The sequence below is a fragment of the Eurytemora carolleeae genome, unplaced genomic scaffold, assembly GCF_000591075.1.
Source record: "Eurytemora carolleeae unplaced genomic scaffold, Eaff_2.0 scaffold16, whole genome shotgun sequence".
NCBI lineage: Eukaryota > Metazoa > Arthropoda > Copepoda > Calanoida > Temoridae > Eurytemora > Eurytemora carolleeae.
The window spans coordinates 274,194-290,184 of record NW_019396244.1 but is presented as its reverse complement, the minus strand read 5'-3'; the positions used below and the strand labels follow the sequence as shown (position 1 = coordinate 290,184).

General features: G+C 33.8%; 1 protein-coding gene across 2 annotated transcripts; it reads left to right on the top strand.

Moving 5' to 3' along the window:
* The first annotated feature begins 48 nt into the window (after positions 1-48).
* On the top strand, positions 49-15,940 carry LOC111699236 (uncharacterized). Of its 2 annotated transcripts, none has more exons than XM_023469848.1 (15): positions 49-830; positions 1,985-2,151; positions 3,202-3,295; positions 3,951-4,046; positions 4,964-5,072; positions 6,364-7,151; positions 8,349-8,597; positions 9,536-9,584; positions 10,002-10,161; positions 10,899-10,972; positions 11,719-11,825; positions 13,052-13,151; positions 13,581-13,623; positions 14,447-14,632; positions 15,336-15,940. In XM_023469848.1, exons 1-15 carry the CDS (start codon positions 809-811, stop codon positions 15,420-15,422), a joined length of 2,331 nt encoding a protein of 776 aa, XP_023325616.1. In that variant the 5' UTR covers positions 49-808; the 3' UTR covers positions 15,423-15,940. The 2 variants fall into 2 exon arrangements, with proteins under 2 accessions (XP_023325616.1, XP_023325615.1); XM_023469847.1 differs by having other exon boundaries at positions 50-830; positions 4,961-5,072.
* Positions 15,941-15,991: the final 51 nt, after the last annotated feature.

Genomic DNA, 15,991 nt, shown 5'->3' with positions numbered 1-15,991 from the left:
TGTATTGAAAATAATATTTATCTCATTATTAAGGAAATTTTTTTTTCAGAAATGCCCCGAATCGGCTGTAAACCAAACAATATATATATATGATAATTTTACGACATTTTACCATAATTCATGCTGTTAAAAAGTAAAAATATGCGTGTCTCCAGATTGATCTGTAGATTTAGAATAGATCTGTTTTTAAAGAATGAATTTTATTTTTATAAATATGTTACAAAAAAAACTTAAACTGATGGAAACCCATAGATTATTTTGCAATTATCCGTCTTTTATTACAATTTGAATAAATTATAAGTTTATTTTTTTAATCTTTTGGTTATTTTGAAAACCATTATGATGTGTTTTTTGGTATGATTTTATTTTTGATATCAGTAATTTCTTTAATATTATCCAAAATGGCGTGTTAAGCCGTGCTATTCTTTTCGTTATCATTGGGAAAAATGCAGGATCAATGAGAAAGTATCTACTGGGCAACGGTTGATCAGTTCCCAACAAGTAGCGGAGAAAACCCGCGCCCTAATATCCGAGGGTATCTGGACTAAAGAGCAGCGGAGAGAACCCGTCCGGTATCCTAGAGGTACCTTGAGCAAAGAAGCGCGTCAAGATCATAAATCTCACGGAAGATGCGAGGCGAGGGTTCCGAGAAAGTGAGATTACTGAGTGAAAGTGTTTAAGAGTGTTTGTCCCTGTAGTCCCGCGGGGTTCAGTGTTATCTGGTCAAGTGCAGGATCTACCAGAAATAGACGTAATGAAAGTGAAACTTAATTAGCACATTGAAAGGTTCTGAAGAGCAGAGATCAGGATGAATCTAAAATATCTTCCAGGGAAGAATCTACCAGTTAAATTTAAAATCAAGATAAAAAATCAAGGTTTTTTGCTCCAAAAAACTTTATTATTATAAATCCCACATAATCACTATACTACCATTTCATGTTTAGCAACTATATTTCTCTAGAATCAACTCGATTAGACAATTTTTTGATTAAAGATGTTCTTTAAGACGATAAAGAAAATTGAAAGGAGGATTATCCGTAAGATCATCCTTGTCTCAATTGTCTTATTATTAAATTAAATTGAATTTATTTCCAAGTAAACAAGTTTATGAACCTTCAGCAATAACATTTTTGCAATGACGTTTTATTTCTTTCTTAGCAGTTTGGAAATTAAAGTTAAAACAGTATAATCACGAATTCGGAACAATTACCTTTAAAGGAACTGTCTTTCCCATTTCAAGTAATCCTCAATTTATTGCGTAACCCTTCAGCTAGTTACCAAGTTAACAAAAAGGAAGATATTGTTGTTTTTCCAACTATATAAATTAATTTAAAATTACTGTCTCTTTTAACCTTTCATTGTGAAGTGGTGAGATATATTGTTTCGTTATTCAACAGGTGATAATTGAAATAAGATTTTCAGTTAATTTTTTCACATTCTCTATTGAAATTTACTTTCGAGTAAAGCATCGCTAAACTTTTATTAATGATGATGGATTCCAACACTTAAAAATTATCTCATTTCAAGATAGATTTTTATGATTTTTAAATTTTTATACGTATGTTTAAATCACACACAATTTGTAAGAAATTAATTTAGCTTAGATTTATACGTCATATTTGTTTCTCAAAATATCACCATAATTACTGAAATGCTAAAGTGCAGTTTCTAATGAGCTTGAACGAATAAAGTGCAGGAAAATTATACTGAAATCATTTCTTCTTCTAGACAGTCTAAATTTACAAAGGAACTGAGTTCTTGCCAAATACTCGGATTTTTATCCCTATATCTTTGCAACCAGATGTCGAGGACCTCTGGTATTTCAAACTAGGAATTCTGTTTAGTCAATTTTTAATTACTAAAGGTTGCAAAGATAATGGGATTCGAAAATTAGAGTTTGTGGCAGGAGCTCAGTTTCTTTGGTTCAAATTTCATTTTTTTGACGTGAATTTTATTTCTTAAAATTCTACATGGCATTTCTTAGTTTTTGTTTGTTTACTTCTACAAAACCGGTTTGCTGACGGGTTAACGTGCTACCAGTGTGCCAATACTGATGGTAAACTGTGCCCCTATGATGCAAATGCATTTACATCATTATCTCATGATGCATGCATAGCCTGGAAGCTTGGTAATGGTTCAGTCATTTTACAGGTTAGGAATCTATTAATATTATTTCTTTATCATCTGTAAAGTAGTTAAATCTCTGTTTGTTTGTTTGTTTGTTTAATCATAACTCATGGACCCCTCGACAAATTGGTCTCAAATTTTGATTTGGAAACTCGTGAGAACCAAGGAAATGAGATTCTAAGTTGAGTGGGTCCACTTTTATAGCGAAAAACAGCTAAAGTGGTAATGTATGACCAAGTGCGGGGAAACGGCGGGAGTAATTATGAGTATCCTGGGCAACGCTGAGTTCTCAAACTAGTTACCCATAAAGTAGTTTAATCTCTGTTTTTGTGTCTGTTTGTATGTCCGATCATAACTCTTGATCATTCTGACTGATTTGCATTACATTTTAATTGGTGAATGTTCTGAGTGTTACTTAATTATTTTAAGTGGAGTGGGATGATTTTAATAAAAAAGGTTAGTTTATAGACATTTGACAAAGCCGGGTTCCCAAGCTAGTATAACCAACAAGTCTTCCGTTTTGTTGTGTTGCCAAAGTCTTTGTGCCTCTTTCTAGTATCTAATATCTACTATCTATTATCTACTATCTACTATCTACTATCTACTATCTACTATCTATTATCTACTATCTACTATCTACTATCTACTATCTACTATCTACTATCTACTATCTACTATCTACTATCTACTATCTACTATCTACTATCTACTATCTACTATCTACTATCTTGTATCTATATTCTTCAATATGAATAGTAGTCAGATATAGTTTAGACTGATGAAATATGAAATAGTTATCCATGTTTTGCTTTTAAAAACTGATGGTTGTTTTTTTGCCGTTTCCCTATAAAAGTAACTTGCGCATTTCTTGCTTCAGAAATAATGGAGAATTATCAGAATTAATACCCTTTTCAAGCTTAGATATCGTCGAAATTTTCTCTTTGTTTTCCAGCTAGAGGTTTAAAGGGTACCGTTGTGAATCGGACATGACAATCTTTTTAAAAGTAAAATAATTTGAAATTGCAAATAGCAAGATGCAAGTGTGGTTTAGTAAATAATGTTTCTATGATTTAGAACCTAGTATCCGCAGCAGAAGAATGTACAGAGGAGAAGATCAAGTTCTGGTCCAGGTTCATCGATCTATACTACAATGCATACGGAGGATCAGGTATTCCAGGTTCATTGATCTATACTACAATGCATACGGAGGATCAGGTATTCCAGGTTCATTGATCTAAACTACAGTGCATACGGAGGATCAGGTATTCCAGGTTCATTGATCTAAACTACAATTCATACGGAGGATCAGGTATTCCAGGTTCATTGATCTATATTACAATGCATACGGAGGATCAGGTATTCCAGGTTATTGATCTATACTACAATGCATACGGAGGATCAGGTATTCCAGGTTCATTGATCTATACTACAATGCATACGGAGGATCAGGTATTCCAGGTTCATTGATCTTTACTACAATGCATACGGAGGATCAGGTATTCACGGTTCATTGATCTAAACTACAATGCATACGGAGGATCAGGTATTCCAGGTTCATTGATCTATACTACAATATATACGGAGGATCAGGTCGTCTTCATTCTAGTAATATAATCGCCTACCACTGCTAAAAAAGACTTTCCTAAAGATCATAAAAAATGCAAATTAATTACAATAGTATATTCAAAGATTCACAAATAATAAAGAATATTGGTCCGGATAAACGTACAACTCACGAATGACGATAAAAGGTAGTGTTGCGAAGCGTTCCGATTTCTCTAGTTTACCATGTGGGTCTGAAATAAAAAATGTTATTAACCTAGTATCCTGCTGTTACTCTGACCTATGTAATGATGGGAAAGCTGCTCATTCAAGTTTTATCGCAACCTCCAATCAAATCAAATTTTCATCTTCTCCAGGTATTTTTTTGATCTTTAAATTTTTACGAAAAAGCTTCTCTTTTCATGTTTAAAATTCTTTGTTTGGCATACATTTTTTGATTTCCTGTATTTTTTCATTCTTTTGGTGGTATAACCTTGGATATTTTAATCTTTAAACGTTTTGATCTAACAGAAAATCAAGGGTCTTCGACAACGATTGTGATGAAAAAGGAATAAGAAAATTAAAATTTGTAGCAAGTGTTCAGTTCAGTAGTACATCATCCAGATGACAAGTCCTTGCAATTTTCATATGCTTTTTCTTAAAACTGCCAATTATACAGGTTTACCCTGAAAGGATGAGACTGTAAAGATGTGTCGTGAAATTCTTGAAATATTACGACTCCAAGGTTAAATTAAGGCTTCTAACGTAGTCTTTAAATGGTTTATTAAATGATTCAACAAAGAAAGAAACAAAGGAATTAAATTTTGGCCACAAACCCCAAATTAAGCCGGAAGACTTAATTTATTCTTGAAATATTACGATTCCAAGTTTAAATTAAGTCTTCTGACTTGAACATAGTCTTTAAAAGGTTTATTAAATGATTCAGCAAAGAAAGAAACAAAACACTTAAAATTTCTAATCCACAGATCTTTCAAACTTGCTGGCGTAAAACTTTGATATTTCTAGCTTAGAATATTTAATCTAACATATTTCATAGATTGAAATATCTAAGGTATACTACATTGAGTTGTTAAGATAAGGGGAGTAGAAAATCAGAGAAAGACCCAATTTTTCTACAGTTGCAGGGAATCATGAATATAACGAAATAAACAATAAAAATTAAATACAGTCGTCTCTGAAGTCTCATCCTTTGTGGGTGACCCTGTAGTTTACCTCCTTCCTCTCTCCCTTATTAAACTTAACCTAACATGAATTGAATTAATAGTCTTAGTAGGATTAGTAGCTGGACAAGAACCTGGATACGGAGCTTGGTCAGATTCATTATTATCTCCAGTAAAGCTGGCGAACAATGGAAACTGTGAGAAATATTTTGATAAAATTAGGAACAGACAAATTAGAGTTGATTTCCCAGTATTCTTGGTTTATCCTTATAATCTTGGTTTATCCTTATAATCTTGGTTTATCCTGATATTCTTGGTATATCCTGGTATTCTTGGTTAATTCTGGTATTCTTGAATTATCCTGGTATTCTTGTTTCATCCTGGTATTCTTGGTTTTCTGGTATTTTTGGTTTATCCTGGTATTTTTGGTTTATCCTGGTATTCTTGGTTTATCCTGGTATTCTTGGTTTATCCTGGTATTCTTGATTTATCCTGGTATTCTTAGTTTTCTGGTATTTTTGGTTTATCCTGGTATTCTTGGTTTATTCTGATATTCTTGGTTTATTCTGGTATTTTTGGTTTATCCTGGTTTTCTTAGTTTATCCTGGTATTCTTGGTTTATCCTGATATTCTTGATTTATCCTGATAGTTTTGGTTTATCCTGATATTTTTGGTTAATCCTGGTATTCCTAGTTTATCCCGGTACTCTTGGTTTATCCCGGTATTCTTAGTTTATCCTGGTATTCTTAGTTTATCCTGGTATTCTTGGTTTATCCTGGTATTCTTGGATTATCCTGATATTCTTGATTTATTCTGATATTCTTGGTTTATCCTGGTATTCTTGGTTTATCCTGATATTCTTGGTTTATCCTGGTTTTCTTGGTTTATCCTGGTATTCTTGGTTTATCCTGATATTCTTGTTTATCCTGGTATTCTTGGTTTATCCTGGTATTCTTGGTTTATCCTGATATTCTTGGTTTATCCTGGTATTCTTGGTTTATCCTTGTATTCTTTGTTTATCCAGAGCTGAAAACTTTAGAATGGGATATCCTTAATCCCGATTGGTAAATTAATCTGGAGATTAATGACAAGAGGTGAACAAGCATTATTTAATCTGGAGATTAAGAAAAAGAGGAGATCGATATCCACCATTCTAAAGTTTTCAGCTTTGGTATTTTTGGTTTATCCCGGTACTCTTGGTTTATCCTGGTATTCTTGGTTTATCCTGGTATTCTTGGTTTATCCTGATATTCTTGGTTTATCCTGGTTATTCTTGGTTTATCCTGGTATTCTTGGTTTATCCTGATATTCTTGGTTTATCCTGGTATTCTTGGTTTATCCTGGTATTCTAACAAGCTTTTTTTTAAATTACAATTTTACGAGACAATCAAATAGAAGCTGTTCTTTTTGTTTCAATGTTAATGTGTGTCTTATTTAAATCAAAATTCGTCTTAATTTTATTGAAATATGCGACGACGACTGTAAAGAAATTATAATTTCTCTGGAAACGTAGTGCTGATGAATGGATGCCCGATATTCTAATCCCCCTGGCCTACGACCGTGCCTCCCAGACGAAGGTTGGCGTGTTCTATACCAAACTAGGGGAGAAGGGAGGGAACAATGACCATGTCGTGGTTAGGCTCGTCAACAGATCCAAACAGAACCTCACCATGTACAGCATTAAACTGTTTAGGGTTGGGTCTGTCTCCATACACATCAGTAAACTTGAGACCCAGAGAAACGGGGGAGGATACGTCCAGCAGGATGGAAAGAAAGCATCGTTTAATAGAGTTGTAGATCTGGATGAACGAGACGAATATCAAGGATTCTGGATCTCAATACAGGAAGATATAACCGTATCCGTTGGAAAAATCGGAGATCCATTAATTGATCCGATCGGAAACTATTCGGATATACTGAGAGAAGGTCCTAATGAACCATATTATTTCGGTTTAACCACTCCGACCGGTTCATCGGCATCATTCGGTGTAAACTGCGATATGCCCGGACTTCACTTCCCGGATACTTGTGTCACGGATAATGACTGTGAGGACTACCCGGAGACTGTGTGCGGATCTAGACCTCTCAACGAGGGTTTGGATCCAGGTATAAGACCTGAACCGTATGATCAGTGGTCCGAGGGAGATACTCTGCTCAAGTCGTGTTGGTGTAAGGTTGGACGGATTCGTATCCCGGAGTCGAAAGGTTGCTATGATCCTATACGTAAAGTTGTAACCCTGAGAGATGCCTGTTTTGCGAACTATCACTGTGACCATCTTCCAAACACAGTTTGTTCCCTAGGTAAGATAGACTACCATGGTTTTAGATATTTCATTGTTGTATAAAGCAAGACCTCAAATGAAAGTAGGAAAGATTAATAACAAAAAAGAATTTATGATTTGATTGAAAATACTTTGAGCATGGAAATTTTAGTATAAATCATTGAAAAATATTTGTTTAACACTTTTACTGCACTGTGGGAAGGTAAACACTAGGATTTTAAAATCTTAGTTTGCTTATTTATCTATCTTTTTATCTATCTGTCTTTTTATCTATCTTGGAAAATATATATTCCAGTTATTTCTTACTCTATTCTAATCTATCTATCCTTGTTCTATTCTGTCCATTTTTGTTCTATCCTGTCCATTCTTGTTCTATCCTGTCCATTCTTGTTCTATCCTGTCCATTCTTGTTCTATCCTGTCCATTCTTGTTCTACCCTGTCCATCCTTGTTCTATCCTGTCCATCCTTGTTCTATCGACTGTCCATTCTTGTTCTATCCTGTCCATTCTTGTTCTATCCTGTCCATTCTTGTTCTATCGACTGTCCATTCTTGTTCTATCGACTGTCCATTCTTGTTCTATTGACTGTCCATCCTTGTTCTACCCTTTCCATCCTTGTTCTATCCTGTCCATCCTTGTTCTATCCTGTCCATCCTTGTTCTATCGACTGTCGATCCTTGTTCTATCAACTGTCCATCCTTGTTATATCGACTGTTTATCCTTGTTCTATCCTGTCCATCCTTGTTCTATCCTGTCCATCCTTGTTCTTTCCTGTCCATTCTTGTTCTATCCTGTCCATTCTTGTTCTATCCTGTCCATTCTTGTTCTATCTTGTCCATTCTTGTTCTATCCTGTCCATCCTTGTTCTATCCTGTCCATCCTCGTTCTATCCTGTCCACCCTTGTTCTATCCTGTCCATTCTTGTTCTATCCTGTCCATCCTTGTTCTATCCTGTCCGTCCTTGTTCTATCCTGTCTATCCTTGTTCTATCCTGTCCATCCTTGTTCTATCCTGTCCATTCTTGTTCTATTTTGTCCATCCTTGTTCTATCCTGTCCATCCTTGTTCTATCCTATCCATCCTTGTTCTATCCTGTCCATCCTTGTTCTATCCTGTTCATTCTTGTTCTATCCTGACCATCCTTGTTCTATCCTGTCCATCCTTGTTCTATCCTATCCATCCTTCTATGTCACTATCCAATATATATTATTATCTAGACCGGGAGATGCCTAAGTTTAACAAGTCCTGTCAATGTGTTCCCGGTCATAAACCTTTTGAACCTGATGCAAGGACAGGACTTATCGAAGGGTGTGCTCCTCTCACTGCTGCAGACAAGGGTACTGTCTCTGGGTGCTCCCGGAGATTTAGTATCCAGGACAAGGCGGAGTGGGTGCCGGAGACCGTATTCCCTCTTCAGCACGACGAGCAGAGGGGAGCTGATGTCGGGGTGTTCTTTGTATCTTTAGGAACATTTATAGAAACATTATTACCTAAGTTATATTCACTTAAAAATTTAAGTTTTTACTCGCGTATATTTTTTTTACAGAACTGGTTTGTGAAATGGTTGACATGGTTTCTGGGTGTACCGGTTTCTAAAATAACAGGTTTCTGTTAGAACCGGTTTCTGGTAGAACCGTTTTCTAAAAGAACAGATTTCCGGTGGAACTGGTTTCTTGTAGTACCGGTTTCTAAAAGACCGGGTTTCTAATAGAACAAGTTTCTGTTAGAAATCAAGGTTACAATATCAAGTATATATGTGTTGTTAATCAAGTACATATGTGTTGTTACAAAGAAAATAGTTTTTCTAGTAGTTTATTAAATCACAATTGCTGTATCTCATGATCATTGAACTATTTTAAGCAATAACTAGAGCCTTAAAGTCGTCTTCTTAGTCCAGAGTTTTCTGGTTCTTACTGTATTACAATTCATCTCTTCTAGCTCCCTATTCTTGTAATATGGTTTATAGAGTTTTCTGGTTCTTACTGTATTACAATTCATCTTTTCTAGCTCCCTATTCTTGTAATCTGATTTATAGAGTTTTCTGGTTCTTACTGTATTACAATTCATCTCTTCTAGCTCCCTATTCTTGTAATATGGTTTATAGAGTTTTCTGGTTCTTACTGTAATACAATTCATCTCTTCTAGCTCCCTATTCTGGTTTATAGAGTTTTCTGGTTCTTACTGTATTACAATTCATCTCTTTTAGCTTCCTATTCTTGTAATCTGGTTTATAGAGTTTTCTGGTTCTTGCCGTATTACAATTCATCTCTTCTAGCTCCCTAATCTTGTAATCTGATTTCTAAACATTTTTTTACACAAAAAATAATTATTTATACATATTCCTATTTTGAATAATTAAATTAAATTAAAAATACTTTTTTGATAATTATGTTTCTTACTTGAGGGAAGAGCATTGATTCTCTGAACAAGGGAGATGATACTGCTGTTATCAGGTTTCAAAAATATATATTTTATTTAATATTTAGTTTAAAATTGAATTAAATCTGATTTAAATACTCGTCTTATTTGAAAATACACTTAATATACAAAAGAATTGAGTCTTTGTCACAAACTCTTAGTTTATAATCTCTATTTCCTTGCAAACCAAACTATGAATTATGTCAGATGAAACAAAAGTTTGAAGTATCAAAGCTTTATTTACACCATCAGGTTGAAAAGAAAATTTGAGTTTGTGACAAAAAAACTTAATTCCTCTAATAGCAATACTTTTCAAGAATTCTCATTTCCTGTAATTTAATTGTTATTCTAACAGATTTTGAACATTTTCCTAAACCAACAAGTGGGTTTAGTTGGTGGAAGGTTCAACCAATTCGTCTAAGATTAATATTTAAGTCCTAATTTATATTTAGATTGCTGGACTCTGAGAAGGATCGTCGGAAAATGTTAACTATCAAGGTGGACAGGAAGACGGGGAAGATCACGATCTGTGAGAGTAAGATCACCAGGAACTTCTTCTTCTCTGATGAGACGGATCGACAGGTTGCGGAGTTCTCAGATTATGAAACTAAGGAAAACTTAAACCTTGATATTTAACAGGATAAATTATACTAAACTCTTCTTTTCTTAAAGGGACTGTAAGCGTATGTTAAAGTGAACCTTTTTTCAAAGATGGTAATGCCCGATTCACAATGGTACCCTTGAAACCTTTATATGTTCAAAATTGTGGAAGATATTGTTGTTTTTCTAGGTTGACAAGTTTTACAGTCTGATAATTCCAATATGTTTTTCTGCAGTAGAAATGTGCAAGTCACTTTTATTGAAAGCCCACAATGGAAAATAATCAGTTTTCAAAATTGTATACATTGATATCTAATTCATCCTTGATCAGACAAAGCTTATAAGTGTACTGTTGTGAATCGGGCATTGGCATCTTAGCATCTTAAATTTACACTTACAAGTTACAGTTCCTTTAAAAATTATTGAAAAACGGCCAAGATAGATAATGAAAGTTTTATCACTATTGCGGGATCCTTGAACATTGCAACTTCAGATTTTAATTACGACGCATTGTGATATTTTTAGAGAAATTTCTCAATATCAGCATATATTTACAACATACAGAGTGTGAGTCAAATGAAATACTTTTTAAATGCATGAATCAACCTGGTTTTGTGATCATTTTTGAGGGTTTCCCCCTCTTCTTTTGGGACTTGCTCATCGGGGCTTTTCGTACCGACATGGAATGATGGAAAGAATATATCTAGTGATTGTGATAATATCTTGGTTTAATGTTTCGTGGTAACCAGAGAAAACTTGAGAATGGGTTTGTAGGATTCTGGATCCAATATAAATATGAGGAGGGGTACGGTGGTCTTCTTAGGTAAAATATAAATAAAAATATATCTTAGTATAGATGTTTATAAATATTAGTTAAGTTTACACTGTAAAAAATAATTCTAGCTATTGATACCATACTTAAACATTTCTTCATTTCAGGGTGTCCTTTTAATCTTGCCAATTTTCAAATTGCTGGAAACTTTGTTATTGTTTGGAATTTTTCCAATCTGTAAAAAAAATGAATAATCAAAATATGAAATTTTTGTTGTTTACAATGAAAATTCACAATTTGAATACCAAAAAATGGGCAAATTCAGGTATTTCATTTGAGCCATATTTCAATATGGTGTTTTCTAATCATCAATTGGTCAATTTTTAAAGCTGATAATGTTCAATTACGTCTCATTCGATCATGTTTCATAATACAAATCTGGCAATGTAACTAATATTCTGAATCAGCATAAACTGTATTAAGTTTTCGGATAAAAATTATTAGTTTTTTACTACACTTTTACTATTATATGATTACCCCCAATGTACTACTAAGGTGGAATGTTATGTTATTTACCTGCCCCTTGGGATGATAATGTAAAATAACATCCTGCTTGGGCTTGGCGAAGTTATCTTTAAAAGTTGACTAATTTTTATTTTAAAAGACCATAAAGATTTGCAGGAAAATTATGAATTGACTTTATCTCAGACACTTTCGACCATATCCTAGATGTTTTATAGGCAAAACTTGTTATGGAAATCCTTGCTAGAGTAGAAATTCACTAATATTTATTTCAGTGTTGGGTTTAACGGATCTCCGTTTGCGAAGGAGTTTGCAATTATTAAATGGACGGATTCATCTACATCAGCTTTAACCTCGATACATTATATCGGATTCACCGCAGGGATATATATATACACAATTCATAGTCAACTTTTCTACCTGTACTGTCCAGTCTGGACTACAGTGTAGAGTCGACCCAGCACGTGTTATGCAACAAATGTAACCTTGCAAGATCTCAGTGATCTGGTTGTCTATCTTCATATTATCTGTGTTTCTATCTGTATGTCTATCCTCATATTATCTGTGAATCTATGTTTCCATCTGTATGTCTATCTTCCTAATATTTGTGAATCTATGTTTCCATCTGTATGTCTATCTTCCTAATATCTGTGTATATCTTTGTTTCTATTTGTATGTCTATCTTCCTAATATATGTGTATATCTGTGTTTCTATTTGTATGTCTATCTTCTTAATATCTGTGAATATCTGCGTTTCATTCTGTATGTCTATCTTCCTAATATCTGTTTATCTGTGTTTCTATCTGTATGTCTATTTTCCTAATATCTGTGTTTCTATCTGTATGTCTATCTTCCTAATATCTGTGAATATCTGTGTTTCTATCTGTATGTCAATCTTCCTAATATCTGTGTATCTGTCAGTATGCCTATGTGTCTATCTATCTGTGTATATCTGTGTATCTATCTATATGTCTATTTTTCTAATATCTGTGTATCTGTCTGTATGTCTATGTGGGTATCGATCTGTGTATATCTGTGTTTCTATCTGTATGTCTATCTTCCTAATATCTGTGAATATCTGTGTTTCTATCTGTATGTCTATCTTCCTAATATCTGTGAATATCTGTGTTTCTATCTTAATGTCTATCTTCCTAACATCTGTGTATCTATCAGTATGCCTATGTGTCTATCTATCTGTGTATCTGTCTGTATGTCTATGTGTTTATCTATCTGTGTATATCTGTGTATCTGTCTATATGTCTATCTTCCTAATATCTGTGTATATCTGTGTATCTATCTGTATGTCTATCTTCCTAATATCTGTGCATCTGTATGTATGTCTATGTGTCTATCTATCTGTGTATATCTGTGTATCTGTCTGTATGTCTATGTGTCTATCTATCTGTGTATATCCGTGTATCTGTCTGTATGTCTATGTGTCTATCTATCTGTGTATATCTGTGTATCTGTCTGTATGTCTATGTGTCTATCTATCTGTGTATATCCGTGTGTCTGTCTGTATGTCTATGTGTCTATCTATCTGTGTATATCTGTGTATCTGTCTGTATGTCTATGTGTCTACCTATCTGTGTATATCTGTGTATGAAGGAAATGTGCGGAGTAAGATTGACTACGGAGCTAACTGTGTCCTGTTGAACAGCAATATTTTAGAAAACTACGAGGATTCAGTTTTCACTGTAGAAAAAAGGAACATTCACAATAATAAAACATGAATTAAAATAAATAGAGCTTAGATTCAAACCTGATATGTTTTTATACAAAACAAATTTCAAGAACTGAAGAGGATCAACCCAGACCGAAATATGTTTTTTAAAAATGTGGAACAATTGCACCTACTTCATTTACTCTGTGAGGTTTGGAGAATCATTAATACCGAATTTTAAAACCACACTGGACCTATTTTTGAAGAGCTATAAGAAACAAATGCAACCAAACAAGTTTTGCTTTTCTTACTCTTGGGTGTAAACTAGGAACGTTACGAGGTTGCAAAGTTGCACCAGTATAAAACCACTGAAAGACCTTGTTTATTTGGTCTAGATGTGACGAGCAAGTTTTTCTACACGGATAAGTTACGGAAATAAAATTTCTCTTTGTTATTGATTGTGAATATGTTTAGTTTTAATCAAATTCAAGCCGCACAGCCTTCTTCCCCTTTACAGGTATTAAAAACTTTAAGTTAATAGAAGGATAAAATATTTAAAAATTTGAAGGAAATTATATATTTTCTATTTTGTCATGGAATTGGTGTGGTTAGAGCCATCTTTTATATTACATAAGAAACTTATTACTTAGATTCTAATTTTCCAAACCCTACATCTTTGCAATCTAATTGTGTAATTCATTGACACTTAATACTATAACTATTAGATCTAGCAGAATTTTTTGTTTGACAAATTAAATGTCTGTGGCAAAGATGAAACTTCGAGTTTATTTGTTCTGAGCTGAAAACTTTAGAATGGGATATCCTTAATCCCGATCAGTTAATTAATCTGGAGATTAATAACAAGAGGATAAAAGCATCATTTAATCTCGAGATTAAGAAAAAGAGTGGATCAAGCATTAATCCCGATAATCCACCATTCTAAAGTTCTTTGCTCTGAGCTGAAAACTTTAGAATGGGATATCCTTAATCCTGATCAGTTAATTAATCTGGAGATTAATAACAAGAGGATAAAAGCATTATTTAATCTCGAGATTAATAAAAAAGTGGATCAAGCATTAATCCCGATAATCCACCATTCTAAAGTTCTTTGTTCTGTTCACCTAGGTTAAGCCTGCTATAAAATATCAATGTTTAAGACAGGATCAAGTTGGGCTTTGAGTTTACCGCTCTAACTCCCTTATGCTTTTTTGTAGCCCTAAACCTTTTCATTTAAAAACTAGTAAACACTTTTATTTAGCCATAGTCTTTAAGAAGTAATTGGCAAAATTCTCATTGATTATTGCATGAGGGCTTGCAGTGTGATGTTTTCTTGTTTCAAGGTTCCTAGTGGTAGTTTACAAGCTTGGGGGTATACTGCTTCAGATACAATCAACCTTGGTTCAGCTTTGGACCCGGGACTACCCACATTACCCGGATTAACTGGACTATCTGGACTATCCGGGCTTCAGGGAAGACCGGAGCAGATTGTTATTGAACCTGTAATTAAGAGTCAGTATCTTACAAAGGTAAAATGCAAACATGTGGAGTTTCCAAAATGTACCCCCCCCCTTTCCCCTCGGACCCTACCCCCCTTTCCCCTCGAACCCTACCCCCCCTTTCCCCTCGAACCCTACCCCCCCTTTCCCCATGGACCCTAACAATCCAAAACCTATTTATAGAATGCATGGTTAAATATAAACTTGTTCATAATAGATATTTAAATATACTCTGCTTTTAATTGATAATTATCTATTAAACCCTTAAAATAAGTTTCTAGGGAAACTGTTCAACTTTTGCTTCTCTTCACAAAATCTGAATTTTTCTAATCTCATAACCTTGCAACCCGAAGTCGTAGACCTTTGATATGTTCAACTATGAACTCTGTTAGATCTAATAATATACTTTTGAAATGTCAAAGGTTTACGTACTATCAGGTTGCAAAGATATAGGAATTAGAAAATTGAGTTAGATGCAAAGACCATTCCATTTCAGTAATTTCAGGATTTTGTCGTTTTATAAATGTTGTATTCAAATTCAAAGGAGTTGAAGACATATCTTAGCAACCTGGTGTAGTAGACCTACTCAAAATAGACGGCTTAGTTGTAGTTTAACACATCAAATGTTCTCATATTTTATAAGGTTGCAAAGATATAGTGATTATAATATTAGAATATGTGGCAAGTTTTCCATTCCTTCATTCAATTGATGTTGATAATCTTGTTGATATAGTTGAAGAGACTGCTGCCGACCTACTTCAAGGAGGGGGAGAACGATAAGGTGCTCCAGGCCCTGGATCAAGCATACAGAAGTATATAATCCCGTTCTTCCAGGAAAATATTTCCAGTATGGACAGGAAATATCAGAAAATTAAAGTTGTAATATTTCCGGAAATATCAGAAAATTAAAATTGTAATATTTCCGGAAATATCAGAAAACTAAACTTGTAATATTTCCGAATTTCCGTTTATAATTTCTGTATAGCATAGACACTAATTTAAACTAACTTTGTTTGTTTACAAAACTATTTTATACTAGCTTGGGAACCCAGCAATGTTTTAATATAAGAGTCAACATGTCTAATTTAGACCGTTCGAGCCAAGAACATTCCCGTGTTTCTTGCAGCTAGAGTTTTCCAGTCAAAATTTGAGGAAATCGTTTAAAATCGGAATTACAAACAAACAGAGATTATTATTTTATATATTTAGATTATTTAATTTGAATCAAAACCAGAACTTGGCAGCTTGAAAACTAGAAATTCAATTTTTTATGAAATATGTATGTAGTACAGTTTAAATGTGATACCATTTGTTATGAAAGTAAAACTCTATATTCAATTTGTGTAGAAATGTTTAATACAATTCCTTGCTCTTCAGTTTGATATAAAA

Excerpts from the sequence above, each read along its gene's own strand:
- LOC111699236 (XM_023469847.1), top strand. The coding sequence starts at position 809 with ATGAATCTAAAATATCTTCCAG. Across the intron at positions 3,296-3,950 it reads CAATGCATACGGAGGATCAG|TATCCTGCTGTTACTCTGAC; the intron begins GTATTCCAGGTT and ends TTATTAACCTAG. Across the intron at positions 7,152-8,348 it reads AAACACAGTTTGTTCCCTAG|ACCGGGAGATGCCTAAGTTT; the intron begins GTAAGATAGACT and ends ATTATTATCTAG.